Source organism: Pseudochaenichthys georgianus, chromosome 8 (genome assembly GCF_902827115.2).
Source record: "Pseudochaenichthys georgianus chromosome 8, fPseGeo1.2, whole genome shotgun sequence".
NCBI classification, from domain to species: Eukaryota; Metazoa; Chordata; class Actinopteri; order Perciformes; family Channichthyidae; genus Pseudochaenichthys; species Pseudochaenichthys georgianus.
In genome coordinates, this window is record NC_047510.2 from 23,749,022 (window position 1) to 23,765,242 (window position 16,221).

General features: G+C 47.9%; 1 protein-coding gene across 1 annotated transcript; it reads left to right on the plus strand.

Moving 5' to 3' along the window:
• The first annotated feature begins 114 nt into the window (after positions 1-114).
• Positions 115-15,860, plus strand: axin2 (axin 2 (conductin, axil)). The gene is made up of 11 exons (XM_034089301.2): positions 115-427; positions 1,769-2,682; positions 4,592-4,723; positions 6,784-6,886; positions 8,805-8,945; positions 9,031-9,530; positions 9,658-9,834; positions 9,956-10,162; positions 10,315-10,449; positions 11,175-11,324; positions 14,267-15,860. Exons 2-11 carry the CDS (start codon positions 1,883-1,885, stop codon positions 14,391-14,393), a joined length of 2,472 nt encoding a protein of 823 aa, XP_033945192.1. The 5' UTR covers positions 115-427; positions 1,769-1,882; the 3' UTR covers positions 14,394-15,860.
• Positions 15,861-16,221: the final 361 nt, after the last annotated feature.

Genomic DNA, 16,221 nt, shown 5'->3' on the forward strand with positions numbered 1-16,221 from the left:
AAACGTTAAAATATGTCTCATTCGGAGTGATTGCAACGTATCTGGGCAGCTCCAACACTTGTTTGTATTTTTTTCTGAGGCATTAAGCTGCAATTGTTTTTTATGCAGCTGTCGGGACCTGGCAGTCGGTTCCTCACTTTGAAGTGCGCTGCTCCAGCCTGTCGGCTCAGTTGGTGTTGGAGTCGCCTACAGGAGAGATCTACCGTGCGGCATGGCAGCCTGAAACCATAGGGAGGAGAAAAGGAGGAGGGAGAAAAGCGGTATTTTTTTCCTCTCGAGTGCATTTTTCTCTCCGTAAACCGACTCAAACCTGAACGGACTGTATGTGTACGCGTCGCGGAGACGAGTACTGTGGATTATACGCGTTTTTTGTGGATAAAAAACAACAACTGGAGTTTAATTTGAGGAGAGAACTCGTGGATCGATGGTAAGTTACAAGAGTGTGTGCCTCCTCAAACTGGCCCCCATTGGAGTTTCCTTTGATGTGTTGTTGACTCGCCTTTGAAGTAATGTTCAGTGGGAAATTAACCGCTTTTTTACACTTGGAGCCCCCAAAACGCTTTGAATGTTGTCTGCATAATTTACTTCATTTGCCTTTCGATATTGTTTGATTTCATATTAAGATTTATAATCTTACAAACAAGTACTCGTTTCATTTTGTGGAATTCCTCCCCCACAAGATCTGAGACTTTGGTGTACTTGGGATTGGACGTTCAAGAGGAGTTGTTTTTTCTTGTTATATGTAACATTTAGGAAACTTTAGAAGACTAGGTGACAGTATGAATGTGAGTTTAGTTGTAATAATTTAAAAGCACATTTGAAGAGTTGCTTATTTTGTCAAGAAGTAGCCTAGACAGTTCGGTATAGGAAGATTTACAGTTGTTCTGTGTCCGGAGCTGTTTCTCTAACGTTGCTGCCTCTCACAAGTTTAACACTTGGGCAATGCAACCGTCTGTCAGTGACAAACGAAATGTTACACATGAGCCCCTTATACATTGTAACGTTGATGATTTACGGTGTAGAAGAGCTCATGTTACAAAGCAGCTCGTAATACAGTTAAAACAAGAGATAGCAGGGTGTTTTAAACATATTGAGCGTGTTCCAGCTCCAGGAGTTATACACCAGCTGCAGCCAGTTAACTTCATTAACTATGTTGGTCACGTTTTTCGATCTCTGCCAGTTTGTCCCACATCAATGACCTACAGGTACAGGGAGGCTCAATTTGATGTGATTTAGTCGCCTGTGATGAGATGTTGAGACGCAGAAATGAGAAAGTGTCAGGGATGGTGGGAAAGACATGTGCTTGCTTTCTGCAGCCAGGCTCTGACTCTGACACCAGGCGAGATGGATCCGGAAGCGTTCATATAGCCGTGTCCGCTTGGAGGATTAATGACTTGTTAATTGAGTTCAGTTCATAACCCCGTTTGACATTCGTGTGATTACTAGGCTACTTGTCTTGTTGTTACCAGAATTAGAAGATGATGTAGATTCAGTTGCTCAGGTTGTTTTCTGCTCGTGCATGTGCACTATTAAATTCGTGTTAATTTAACCAAAAGCGCCTCAGTAGTTATCACATTCCAGGTTGATTTATGAATAATTGCTGTTTATGTAATGCTGCCGCAGCGTTTTCTCACATTTCCTCTGTGAACTAGGCTGTCTTTTTCTGTAGAAGTCCCCAGAAGAGGGTCTGAACAGACTCTTACTGCGTCTCTCCCCTTTGAAGTTGGGGCGGATCTGGTTTTGATTAGATCAATACTTTGTGTTTCAGAGAGAAGACGGGCAGCCAGAGAGAAGCTCCCCCGCTGACATAAGAGAGTGAGGAGATTACAGTAGAAGCTCAGAGGAGGCGAACAGCACACTCTCTCCTGCTGCCTCCACAGCCATGAGCCGGGCGCTTATGGCCCATATCGCCAGCAGTTTCCGAGAAGATGCTCCTCGACCCCCGGTGCCGGGGGAGGAGGGCGAGGCGCCCTGCTACCCCGGCAAACTCGCGATGATGAGACCCGTGGAACCCCCCAAATCGTTTTTTCTCGGCTCTCCGGGATCTTCCGCACGGAGGAACGAGGACGGTCTAGGGGAGCCAGAGGGAAGTGCCTCCCCGGATTCACCACTTTCTCGGTGGACAAAATCTTTGCACTCTCTCCTCGGGGACCAGGACGGTGCTCTTCTTTTTAGGACATTCCTGGAGCGAGAGAAATGTGTCGATACGTTAGACTTTTGGTTCGCCTGCAATGGATTCAGGCAAATGGACCTCAAGGATACCAAAACGCAGAGAGTCGCCAAAGCTATTTACAAGCGCTACATCGAAAACAACAGCATTGTCGCCAAACAGCTGAAGCCCGCGACTAAGACCTTCATACGGGATAATATCAAGAAGCTACACATAGACTCTGCGATGTTCGACCAGGCGCAGACGGAGATCCAAACCAACATGGAGGAGAATGCGTACCAGATGTTTCTAACCTCTGACATTTACCTCGAGTACGTGAGGACTGGGGGAGAAACCCCGAATCACGTCAGCTCGAACGGGCTGGGTGACCTGAAAGTTGTTTGTGGATACCTGCCCACGCTGAATGAAGAGGAGGAGTGGAGTTGTGATTTCAAAGCCAAAGCTCTCGTTGGACTGTCAGCAAAGTCGCAGAGATCCAGTGTGTCCATGAGGGCGGTGGAGGTGATGGAGAGGTAAGGCTGCAACACCCTTTTAAACTCTATCGATCTTAGAATATAGACTCGACATATGTAATAATCCACATTACAGGCAACCGCAACATTTCATCTTGTGTGTAAATAAGTGCAACACGTGCTTTGCAATTTAAAAACTACTTCAGAGTTTTTTCACAAGTGAGCTCTGTGGTGACTCCATGGCTCGCTGGCCCCTCTCACTATCTCCAGCAGCAGCAGCAGCCCTCTGCTGGCGCTCGCCTGGATTTCCGGGACTTTGAAATAGTTCAGCAGAATGAGGGATCATCTTCCACGCAACAAGTTCACAGAGCACGGCTGGCTCAGGCCCAGCCAGCACATAATAGATGATGACATTGCTATGCTATGCCTCCTCCTGTAGCACACTGTCCTCAAGCCTTTGACAGGGATGTCGACCTGTAGCATATCTATAGACGGCACTTTGAAAAGGGGGCTGGAGTTTCATTTAAAGCTTCATTAGGGCACTTTTTTGGCAAAGAGTCCAATCAGACTTTGACACCTTGACTTGCACCCCACGCACACTGGAGGAGTGTATTTCCCAAAAAGGTTGCTGTCATTCAAAATAGAACCAACATTGCTATAGCTTCTGATGCTGCTGTTGCTAATGGGAGACTGATTTACAAGAACGGCTAAGTAAAGTGTGTGTGTGTGTGTGTGTGTGTGTGTGTGTGTGTGTGTGTGTGTGTGTGTGTGTGTGTGTGTGTGTGTGTGTGTGTGTGTGTGTGTGTGTGTGTGTGTGTGTGTGTGTGTGTGTGTGTGTGTGTGTGTGTGTGTGTGTGTGTGTGTGTGTGTGTGTGTGTGTGTGTGTGTGTGTGTGTGTGTGTGTGTGTGTGTGTGTGTGTGTGTGTGTGTGTGTGTGTGTGTGTGTGTGTGTGTGTGTGTGTGTGGAAGCCCCCTGTCACCTTAAATATTCAAAACATGGGGGACCCATTTCTTCCCTCACCTCTTATCATCAAAACAAACCGTGAACGGCAGCAGCTAAAGTACACAATCACCCCCCCCCCCAACCCTCTACCTCTCTTCTTCCCTCTCCACTTGTTTGCGTCAATTCTTCTCTGATGTCCTCCTTTGCTGCTCCCCCCACCGGCTCCACTTTTATCTTTATTACTTTTGAAAACTCCGGGATGGGGACTGCGAGGCATGCTTTTGGAGCGAAAGTAAGGGGAAAGAGAGCGGAAAGGAAGTACAGGGGGAGAGAGAGAGGGGTGGTGGGAGGAGGGAGTGCCCCTCATGAAAGAAAGGGAGGGAGGAGAAAGGATAAATGAGGGGGTGAGAGAGAGAGAGAGAGAGAGAGAGAGGCAGGGAGGGAGGGAAGAATGCAAGGCCAGCTGTGTTAAATACCTGACTCTTTGCAAGCCCCTCTGAAGGTCAGCCTGGAGCTGGGGGCCTACAGCTTCAGTCCTGCTGGGTCTCTCCCTCATGAAGACCCCCCCCTTTTTTTCATCTCCACTTTCTTTCCTTCTCTGACACACTCTCATGCTTCCGCTCTATACTTTTTTTCCCTCCCTTTTCTCCTCCTCCTGTACTGTTGCAAGAATGCATGCACAGCGGGAGATGCATGCTGAGGAAAGAGTGAGTGTGAGCGAGAGAAATGAAATCAGAAGGCATCAATGGAGCCTAAACAGAACCACAGCCTTGCTCGTGAACATGGACTCGTGTTGACGGGTCGAGCTTGTTGCTGTTCGGTCACATCCAATCCTTACAGACTATTGTTATATTGTTGTTATTGGCTGTGTCGGTCACATGCACACTCGCGTCATTAAAACCTCAGAAGATAGAACCTGTCTTGAACCTCGCCATGAGGGAAATACAAAAGTCGCCCACCTGTTGCATCCTGCTTCACGGTGGTTGATTAGTATTAATCAGATGTGTGTTGCTGTCACCTCCCCAGATCATACAAGAGAGGAGACCCGATCAACCCCTGCCATGCCGGCTCTTTCGCCCCCGTCAGCAGCACCAACGACAGCGAGGTGTCCAGCGACGCCTTGACGGACGACGCCATGTCCGTGACCGACAGTAGTGTGTAAGTGAATGTAACATCAGTGTGTGTGTTTGAAAGCCAATGCCAACCAGAGAGGGTGTTTCGAGTGAACAAATAAAGTCATCGCCAAACTAGAATCATGGTTTTCCGGGATGGGGGTGTTGGTGAATTGTGGCCCCTTGAAAAGAATGGGATAACTCCGTAAATAAGAGGTCATTGTGAGTTGATACATGGAAATGAGAATTAAGACTTTGCATTCAGTGTAGCAGTTTAAACTGTTGGTCAAATAGTTTCCCCAAAGTGTCAAAGGGTTGTAACTAATGGCTTGTTTTAATATCTTGTTATTGTTTGATTCGTCTGTGATTCGTTGGTCTCTAGGATTTCGCAGGTCCCGTTGCAAAGACGTTTAATTAACAATGAAACGTTCACATTTCACAACCTCAAATGCTCAATCACGCGAACATTGGGACATTATCAGAACTGTTGTTGATTAACCGCCCAATGGATTGACTAATCAAGAGATTAGCTAATCTGTTCTGAACGAAGAAATGTGTGCACAAGTGCATTGCCTCTGTCCACATGTAGTTGGTGCTTATCTGTGTACGTGCCCATGCGGCCTTGTTCTTCAAAGGGGATTACTTGGCATTATCACGTGTCCCTCAAGTGACAGGGTACGATGAAGTCATCGAATGGTGCACAACTCGAGGCCAAGAGTGCTCAGGTCAGCTGGTGTTTGGACAGAAAGCAGAAAAGTGTTCTTCTTTACCTCATCTCACATGGGAGGCCTTCATGGATGATGTCACTAAAGTTAAACATTGGCGAGCTAAAGAGACTCAAAGACGGAGACACTGAGGTTCAACCTGTGGGCCGGGCTGCTCATAAATTCGGCAGCTATAAAGACAGTGTTTTTACAACAGGATCCTCGGCTCTGGCATATCTCTAGACAGCTCTGCTTCAAAGAGGCCGAGGCCCATATAGTCCTATTCTGATGTACTTTGCCCAGTGCAGTGACAAAGCCGTAGCCACAGGGACACAACCCCCCCCCCCCCCCTTCTCAATCTCTGCCCGCTCTGGCCTTGAACCGAATATCTGCCTCTCTTTAGGTCCGTTTAAAGGATCCATAAACATTTGAATCTCATTTACAGATGAAGAAAATAATAGAAAAAAGGAGAAAGTCAACGGGGGAGGAGGCAGTTTGGTGTGAAGTGAAAGAGTGGTGGAAGGGGGGGGGGGGGATTTTTGCTTATATCTTATTTATGGATTTGCTTGGACGCTGGGGAATGCAGCTGCGCAGACTTCAAACATTACCTTATCTTACAAACCAGCCTTTTGATGTGCGGAGATCAGAGGCTGGCTGCGGCAACGCTTGCCAAATGAAGTTTGGGAGGAGGGGTGGGGAAGGGGGGGGGGGGCTGCTTATGCGCATGACTGTGGCATTTCAAAGCAAGAGTAGAAAAGTGCTCCTCAGTTAGGCTAGGTCACCAGCAAGCTGCTGTTTAGCATGGAGAGAGGACAGTTTGATGCTCGAGCTTTGCTGCTTGTTGTTTGATTTTGTTTTGTCGCCAGTCAGCCATTCAGTGCCTCAGACAGACTGAACCAGGTTAGCTGCACCCCTGGGTCTTGCCCCGCAGGAGCTCTTTGAATAAGTGTAACGAGTTGCTAACGCTAACAGTGTCCTCAGCTCGACATCGAAGCCAGAAGGGGAATGCTAATGCTGACACTACTTTTGGCCAGCAGAACAGAGCGCACTGTGACTGCAGAGTGTGTTTGTGTTTTAAGTGTGTGTCCTTTTTGAAAGGAAGGATGCCCGGTTCTGTGCTGGAGCCAGATATTACAATGAGTGGCAAACCAAAGCTCTCACCACCTCACTCAGAACCCTGTAACCTAGTCTGCTGCGACACACAAACGGCACCAGACCTCATGGCATGGTTTGAAGTTAAGGGAGATGAAAAACCAAATAGACGGGTGAATTAATTGATTAGATTTATTCTCGCTTGAACTGTGTTTGATCTACCCCGTTAGCTAATAAGCGTCTTCCTGAATGTCTTAAACGGTGTATCTGATTTGGTGATTGACCTTTTGTGATCCGTCTGCTCCCCCAGAGATGGCATCGCTCCATATAAACTGGGCTCAAAGAAGCAGCTACAGAGGGAGATGCAGCGCAACATGAGGATGAACAGCCAAGTCTATCTGCCTGCTTTCCCTGTAAGTACACACACACACACACACACACACACACACACACACACACACACACACACACACACACACACACACACACACACACACACACACACGTGCGCACGCATCCAAGGTCTTTTTGAACCTGGGTCCCACAGTGTAATTTCCATACCACCCTGTGTTCTGGGTCTCTCTTGGTTCTATGAATAGTACGGCACAAACTGTATTCCACATTCTCAATTCAACAGCACCGGCAAAGATCTGAAGAGTAACGTCAAAGACCCAGCCTCCCACTCGCGCGCGCACACACACTTGCACAAGTGCACATACACACATACAAACACGAGCCCCCCCGCGCTACCTTTGGTGTCACCTACACCCCCATTAGGGTTCCTTGAAGTCTGTGGGAGACGAGGGGGGTCTCTAAGCTGTTTATCGCCGCAGCGCTCGGAACACACCAGGTTTCTTTTCCTTCCCTCCCGATGCTGTAAATATGGAGAATAGGGAGAAATTAGGAAGATCTCTGCCGCTTTATCCCGAGGGCTCTGAAATCAGCCCGGTTTCCCAACGAAAACACAAAGACACTCAGACACATCCACACACACTCACACACACACACACACACACACACGCACAGGCGCTTTGATCCAAGGATGAATGAGGCAAACGCACAGGGAAGTGACAACTTCCAACAGAGCTGGCCCCCTTTTTTCCACAGCACCCCCCTACATACACACACACACACACACACACACACACACACACACACACACACACACACACACACACACACACACACACACACACACACACACACACACACACACACACACACTCAGCCAGCCCCCTCCCCTAAAAGTGAGGGATCTTAGGGAAGAGTTTGAGCGTGTCATGTGAGCTCTCAGTGGGTCAGAGGGGAGTTGGTAGCTTAAGGCTTAAGAGAGGCTAACTTCAGGTTGAGAGAAGAACGGGGAATGTCGTGCAGCAGTATTAGTAACAGAAGCCGTTTGTTACGATACACTCGATGAAACCCCTTTTGTGTCGACATTATGAGATATGCAGATTGTGTAACTTCTTGAAGGAAGACATCGACCGATTGATTCTCTGCACTTTTCTCCCACTGTCCTCCTTTTGCTGTATTTTTCGCTTTTGTTCTTGTTTTGGTTTTTGGCGTCTGGTTTTTGGCGATGGCTTCCATTCCCATGGTGCACCAGCCTCCAGGCTCCATCAGACAAGAGCCTCTTTCCCTCACTCTTCTCCCCTTCATCCCTACTACAAAGGGAAAGGGGAAATAAAAAAAGAGGAAGAAAAATCAAGAAAGCCCCTGTGCAAAAATGCTAATAATTTAAGAAGCGTGCACACACACACATACACACACATTCTTACACTGTCACTGTACTGTACCTCAAAGGTGCCCAGTGTGTGACAAAGGGGTGGGGGGGATAATATTACCTCAACCTTTCTGTACTCCTTTTTTGTCACCTTTATCTCTTTCCTTATGGGATCCCCCCACCACTTTGAGCACACATCTCTGCATCTCAACTTTTTTTAAATCCCTCATCCTTTCCTCCCTGGAGTTCTCTTCCACCCCCTGTCGATATGTGGCTTTTATTCCTAGATGTAAAGCCACTGCTTCCCATCTATCTATCCCTCCATCCCTCCCTCCACCACCCCCCCCCCCCCCCCCCCCCCCCACTGAGTGTTTGATATTTGACGAGGGAGCCTTTGAAGTGCGCTGACTTTAAAGAGGCCTGCTGATGATGACAGAGGGAACTGCCCCAGCCTGCCACCCCTTGAAACAACCCCGTAGCCCTGGGTACCCGCGAGAGGGGCCTGATCAGTACCACCCACCAATGGTGTTGATGTAGACGGAGAAGTGTGGATCTGTGTCGAAGTCGGGGCGTGATGAAACAATGGCTAATGTATCTTCCTCTCCACATAGCGTACTCGCCGTCCCCCCAAGGAGATGGTGCCGATGGAGCCGTCAGCGTTTGCAGCCCAGCTCATCTCCCGCCTGGAGAGCCTGAAGAGGAAGCAGGACACGCTCAAGTCTCTGGAGGAGAAGCTGCAGCAGATTCAGGAGGTTTGTTTACATTTTTCAACTAGAAAAAGTCAACTGTTCGGTGTTTTTCGTCCTCATCTGATCATCATGTATGATGTGCTTTCAGGAGGAGGAGAAAGACGACACGGAGATCATGGGAAGTGCTCTCCAGCTCTCCCCCCTCCCCCTCACCCTCCTCCCTGGCTCCTCTGATGAGGACCCCCAGGCCATTCTGGACGAACACCTGTCCCGCGTCCTGAAGACCCCCGGCTGCCAGTCTCCCGCTGTCGCCCGCCACTCGCCTCGCTCCAGGTCCCCAGAGCACGGGCCCATCACACGGGCCTTCTTTGGGGTCAAGGCTCAGGTGAGGACCGGACCCTCAAGTCCTGACCAAGGGGCCATCACTCTGTCCGTGGGCCCCGGCAGGACCCTCGTAAGCAGGCAGAGCACCAAACACATCCACCACCACTACATCCACCACCACGGCAGTCCCAAGACCACGGAGCAGATTGAAAGGGAGGCGGCCCTCAGGGTGCACGGCCTGTGCTCCAGCAGCGGGGAGGGCCAACGCAGCCGCAGCCTGGGCCGAGAGATGTGTGGGGCCGCCTCAGCAGACAGCAGCGTGGGGTCAGTTCAAAGCCCCCCTTCATCATCATCATCATCATCATCATCATCATCATCATCGATTGCCTGCTTTCTTGTGTCAGATTTAAGAAAAAGAAAAAGACTAATTATCTCCGTCCCCTCCTCACAGACGTTCTAGCTCTTTGTCCAGGCGTGTGTGTCACTCAGTCGCCGAGGATGGAGGATCAGAAGGGTGTGTGGAGGACTGTGGCCCCTCGCAGCTGCCCAGCGACACGGCCGACCCCTCCCAGAACGTGCTGCAGTGGATCCTGGAGAGTAAACGGCAAGGCAGGCACAAATCCCACAGGTAAGCAGTCACCAGCAGAGGGCTTTTATTGTTTTTGCTTTGGAGTTTTTTTTTTCAATCTGAACTAAAGTGCCACCATTGCATGTTGTTAATGCGTTCTTCTTTCTCTTCCCCCTTGCAGCACGCAGAGCCCCAAGAATCCCTCCTCTGCACAGACGCACACGTGGGGCGGTGGCGGAAGCTGTGGCCACCTACGGAGCCACCAGCCAGCCCAGCCATTCATCCAGGACCCTGCCATGCCCCCCCTGCCCCCTCCCAACACTCTGGCCCAGCTGGAGGAGGCCTGCCGCAGACTGGAGGAGGTCTCCACCAAGACCACCAAGCAAAGGTACACACGGTCTAGTGGGAAGCTGGTGAATATTTCTCTTAGCTTTGGTCTGCTTTTATCCTTGGTTAGGATTTGTAGATTGATGTCACGGGTTTTCAAAAAGGTATGCGGCGTTATTAATCCTAGTAATAACACGCATCGTCTCTTTCCAGGCATTCGACATCCAGCCTCCAGCAAGAGAAGAGCCACCTAGTGCCTGTCCAGGGAGAGGTCTCGGTCCCTCTGTCTCAAGCCAATCCCAGCCCTGCGAGCCAACTCCCAGCCGGCCCCGGTCTCCAATCAGAAGAGTACGATGCCTCTAGCGTCCTGCCTTCCCTCTCCTCTCCTCCTCTCTGATCCTCTTCCTCCTCCTCTCAGCCATAACCTCCACCTTGCAGTGTACTTCTACCCTTTTAACTCTTCCTGCACCCGCGCTGCTCACCGCACATGTAGGCCGACTGACGAGTAGTCTTAACATCACACACGTGCACACGCCCACATACAGTCACTGTAAAGACAAGGTGACCGCCGTTTATTTTTTTAAAGAAGCTTATTTTAAGCTTTGTACGCAGGTGCCTGGCTCTGCCTCTGTTTGCATGACTGTTGTGTGTGTGGGGAGTGTGTAGTCACTGCACCACCTGACTGAGACATCCCTTTCATATATATGTATCATTTTTATTGGCTGTCCTTCAGTGAGCTGGCAGTCGGCTGGGGTGTGCAGAGCTTTGCAACGAGAGCTCGTCTGAAGTGGGCCTACAAAGCCTTGGACATAGCTGAAGGGGAATTGATCAATCTGTGCCCCTTCTGCACGCTCACACACAACCACAACACATACGTACACACTAACTGATGGCACTAGGTCACCCACTCACCAGTGTTTCCCTTCAGCCAGGGTGCTGTAACTGTATCTCCTGCTAAATGTCCTGCGATGCTTTGCTGCGTTTCTCTTTGGATCATTATCTTGTTAAGTATCACGAGTGTTTCCCCTTCTTCTAACACTTCTTCCTCTCCCTTTTGTTGTTTCTCCTTATAGGACAAAGGAGTGTAAGAAGAGTTTAGGAGGCGAGACAGTGGTGACGTATTTCTTCTGTGGTGAGGAGATCCCCTACCGGAGGAACATGAACAGCCACTCTCTCACCCTGGGACACTTCAAGGAGCAGCTCCGCAAGAAGGGCAACTACAGGTGTGTACATTCAAACACACGGATGATAAGGTTTTAGTAGAGCGGTGTGATCTATATTCCGCCGGTGCTTCTGTGATATTGGGATTGCTGGCAATAAAACACCATCAGTTTATTGACCTTGATGTAAAACAATGATTGACGACACACTGTTAACTTTCGGAGTATAAACAATCCTGCAAACGGAGTACAGGTCTCAGTGTTATGGGAGCTTTATGGCTGGATTTGCAATCTGTTATTATGAGACCATAACCTGGGGACATGAGAGACCAAGTCAAACTAATCGAGAAGGGCTGAAGGGAAACAAAAGCGAGAACTCCTAATGTTAGCTAGCTGAAAGTAGGGCTGCTCAATTAATCGTATTTTAATCGCGATTACGATTTTGGCTTGCAACGATTAAGAAAACAACATCATCGAAATAAAACTTTTTTTTTTTTTTTTTTTATAAATATATTTATTGGTTTTTCAGTTGAGTTATACTTTTATTTGTTTTTCAATAAATGGATGTTTTCAAAGTAAATGGATAATCGTTTTTAATAATCGTGATATCAATTATTGGCCCAAATAATCGAGATTATGATTTTTGCCATAATCGAGCAGCCCTAGCTGAAAGGCTACATGCTACACCGTCTAGTGGGATATGTATCTGTTATAAATGCTATATTTCCTTTACATTTTGTACTGTTTTGTCCACTTCTATGTGGAGCTCTGTTATCAGTATTTGTTTCTGTGTGTGATTCAGGCCTCTGAGGTTGTTGTACGTGTGTATGTTGAAGGGGGGAGCAATGAAAAGGAAAAGGACAAGAGGGTGGGTGGTGCGGGAGTGGAAGAGTTTGAACTGCAGCGATTTGGGTCCCATCTGGTATTGATTTCCATGCTAAGGCACACTTAATACACATGGCTTTGAAGCCCCGGCCCCTTTCATTTCAACCAACAAAGACTCACACAAATGGCCAGCGTGCAAATTCTTCACTGATGCTATCAGGGGCTCTTTTTTTCTTCCTGCCCCGGTGTGTGCATGTGTGCTTGCCTTGAATGTGCACACTGTTTACACATGTTGTAATCATTTTATGGATATTTTCTGAAAGGCAGATTGTTAAATGCCAGATTCACTTGTTTGCTGTACTTCAGGGCCCCGACTGAGGCAGCTCTGCTTCACCGTGTGTGTGCGGAGAGAGATTTCAACTTTTGATTGTTCCTTTCCAGTTGGCATTAAAGTGAAACGATCAAACCGCTTTTGTTTAGACTGCCCTGGTTTCCAGGATAAGCTTGGCTTCAGTATTCAGTGTTAATAATTACAGGTAACCACTTGAGAGAAAAGCTAAATAACTGATAGAAACCTCTTCCTTGTCCAGATGTGTGCAGTGCTTTTGGATCAGCAAATGTTGTAGCTCCAAGTTCTCCACATCTGTTTGCCCACCACCCCAAACTCTCTTCCCTCTGGCTCACTGTCTCAGTTCCTGTGTCATACCATCCACATTTTTTGGAGAGAGCTGCACGGCGCTTTAATAGCAGCCAGAGAATGTGTGGAGTTGGGTCATTTCAACATGGCAGCGGTTCAACAAAGAACAGTACTGCTGGGCCCTGCCAGACGATATTGGTGCCAGATGTCAGTGCAAACGGAGAGAGAGAGGAAAAGGGGGGGAAACGGATCTAGCCACATAAAACATGTTCCAGTGGAAATTCAGGCTCTCTCTCTCTGTCTGTCTCTCTCAGCAAAAAAAAAAGATCATGGCTCTTTGAAGATTTTCCTTCAAGAGTAGGACGGCTCCACTTTTTACTCTTCCTCTCTCAGATCGGAATGGAGGATACCATTATGAGGCGTGTCAGGCGCTCCTCCGAGTTATCTGCTGTGTCTTATTTACTCACTTCCCTGAGAGAGACTCGGTGTTTTCCCTTTAGTTAAAGCCTTCCTGTATTTCAAGTGAAGCGGCTTTTTATTAGTGACCACCCTCACGCTGAACGGCGCATGTGCACTCGGGGCACCTTTTGCGAGGACTTTTTAAAAGACTACAGCGCTCGTTTTATAAGCATTGCATGTTCGACTCTGTCAGCCTCCCGTCTCATTAAAAACAAAATGCTCACAAACATTCCTGTCGCCCCACACATGGAGCAAATCGAGGCATTTTTCCATTACATAGTTAATGAGTGAATTCTGAGACACCCCCCCCCCCCCCCCCCCCCTCACCAACTCACCCCTGCTGGTTTCTCTTCCTCTAAAATGAGGATGGGGGGGTTGCATCATTAATGGCCCAGTGAAGTCATGGCTGACGAGAAGCCCCTCCTTTTTAGATTTGAGTTTCGACACACACACACACACTCACAGAAAGTTGTCAGTCGGCTGCCCTTCCTATAGCGCTCAGCAAGAGCTCATGCTATGAACAGGGGTAAGGAAGGACACAGTCCCCCCCCCCCCACTCCCCTCCTCCACTTTGTCTCTTGTTCTTTTCTTTGTCCCTGTAATAATGAAACGGGGATGAAGAGCGAGCGAGAGCCGTGCACGTGTGTACTCCAACGTGTGCGCGAGCGGTTGTGTAGGAGTCAGGGGGGTAATGACAGGCAGACTTGCAGGCACCCAAAATGTCAGCCTTTGTCAAAGGACCCCTTCATTTGCACGCTGGCCTAATTGGCCCCTGTTCACCAGGACAACTGACAACAACAGGATGGAGAAAAAGGAAAGGGAGAAGTAAAAGAGAGGAGAGGAGGGAGGGATGAAGAGAGCAGGTCCCACCCTGAGAGTCAGTGGAGCTCAGCGGGCTGTGTACCGAGCGGCTTTTCATGGCCGGCGGAAATGAGGCTTGATGTTTTAAAGAAGGTCAAAGAGGTTGGCAACAAGCTGCTTTGACTTTTTGGCTTTCTCTTTTGACTTTTAGCTCAGAAGCTTTAATGAATCTCATGCTTGCTGTGTGTTTGGGTGTTAACTCTGTCTCGTCTTTCTGTTGCAGGTACTACTTTAAGAAGGCGAGCGAGGAGTTTGAGTGCGGAGCCGTGTTTGAGGAGGTCTCAGACGACAGCTCCCTGCTGCCCACATACCGAGGCAAGATCCTGGGCAAGGTGGAGCGGATGGACTGAGACCTCCACCTGTTGTGGATTATATGGACACTTTACACCTCAATGGATGTACTCCCTTCATATTCTCCCAAACATAGAGTATGTGTCCTCTGAGCTAAGACTGGAGACGTTGAAGGAATGTCGAGGTGTCGCGGGCAGATGGACAGTGAAAAGGAAGGACACGTTCTCGCTATCACAGGACTATCATGTGAGCAGCCCGCTTTGAAGTGAAGAAAATAAAAGACTGTGTGTTGCTGGACTGAAATGTCTCTGTCTCTCCGGGAGAGAAAACTCAAGGGACTCTAGGTGAATGACCACTCCTCAAAGAAGCGGGGCGGTGGGCTAAAAATTGAGACTGACATCCTACCTGCCCGTGCTACTCTCTAGCACAGCGCTAATATGTATATGCAGATACATGTACATTGCATTGTATTGTGATGCTTGTATTGCTGTGTTAAGATTTCTATTGCTATTTATTGGAAATACCCCCCCCCCCCAACACTTATATTCCTCCATGGACAAGCTGCTTGGAGTTGGAGAAACTTCTCCAATTTTCCACATCCGTGTTTTTTTTTCTTTTTTCCTTCCGAGCATCAGTTCTCAAAGCAAAGGAAATGGGTTTTATTCATTTTCTGCCCCTCATATTGAACTGTAAACTTAAAAAAAATACCTCTTCAAAAGATCCACTCCTGTTCCTGGAGATTCATCATCTCTGATCTCTTGGCTGGAGAGCTTACTGCTGAAGCTTTGAGAATGGCTCTCAATCACTTAAAGTCCGATAATATATTTACTACTGCAGTGCTATGTGTGGCCGTGTCCCCATCTGCTCTGAGTGTGCTATGAAAAAAAAGAGGAAGAAAAATGTTTAATTCCCAACTCTGGGATTGTTCCCAGTTAGCCTTGATCGGTCGCGTCTTAGTGCCTTTGTTTCAGCGGCGCAGGCATCGCACAAATAGCCTACGTATTTACTAAGAGGAAGCTGCCCTGAACAGGTCCTAAAGTCCCCAAAATGTGTTTACATCAATATGAATATTTACCAACAAAAAGCTCTATAATGTGCTCCCCAACGTGCGTACCTATGTGATTGTGTGACTGAGTTGCTTTAGAGTAGTGTTACTCTGTGTGTATTAGAAACCTGCACTATGAGCTGCAGATGATAACTATGGTGATATACACTGTCATAGTGTTTTTAAATGAGTACAGTAGCTGTGCCTACATGGATTCTTGCCGTGTTTTACCCAATTTTCAGGGTCCTATTACTCCCTTGGTTTTTACAAGGGGCCTTATGTTGAAAATATATTTTTATGCCTTTTAGTATCCGTTTCCTCATGTTCATGTTTTATAATATTTTCCATGGCTTCCTTGGCTCCACTTGTAAACTGTAAATTATGCGTTCTATAGAGCTCAGTTCAAAAGATGCCTCGGTACTTTAATTATTGTAATTATGAAGAGATGTAGCCTTTATTAAAATGTTCTATTTTTCAAATTATCAAATGGCTTCCCATGGTTTTGTGTGTGTGTGTGTTTGTTTGACTGACTGGATCCAGAGAGAAATCTCCGCCAGATTTGCATCCATTATCAGCTCTTAATTGACTCCCTGTTGGAAATGAAAACATACAGCATTAATTTGGCCACCAGAGCCTCTGTGTGTTTGAGTGTGAGACGGAGAGTATTAAGTGGGCTAATGCGTGCCATAAGAACATTTCATCGAGCCGTTTACATGGTTAACCGTTCAGCCTCCTGTGGCCTTCATGAACTGTGAGTGTAATACGGGCTGCTCTCACTTAATTACAGTGAATACATGAGAACTCACAGGCTGGCTGGAAACACACTGCTGCACAAATATAAG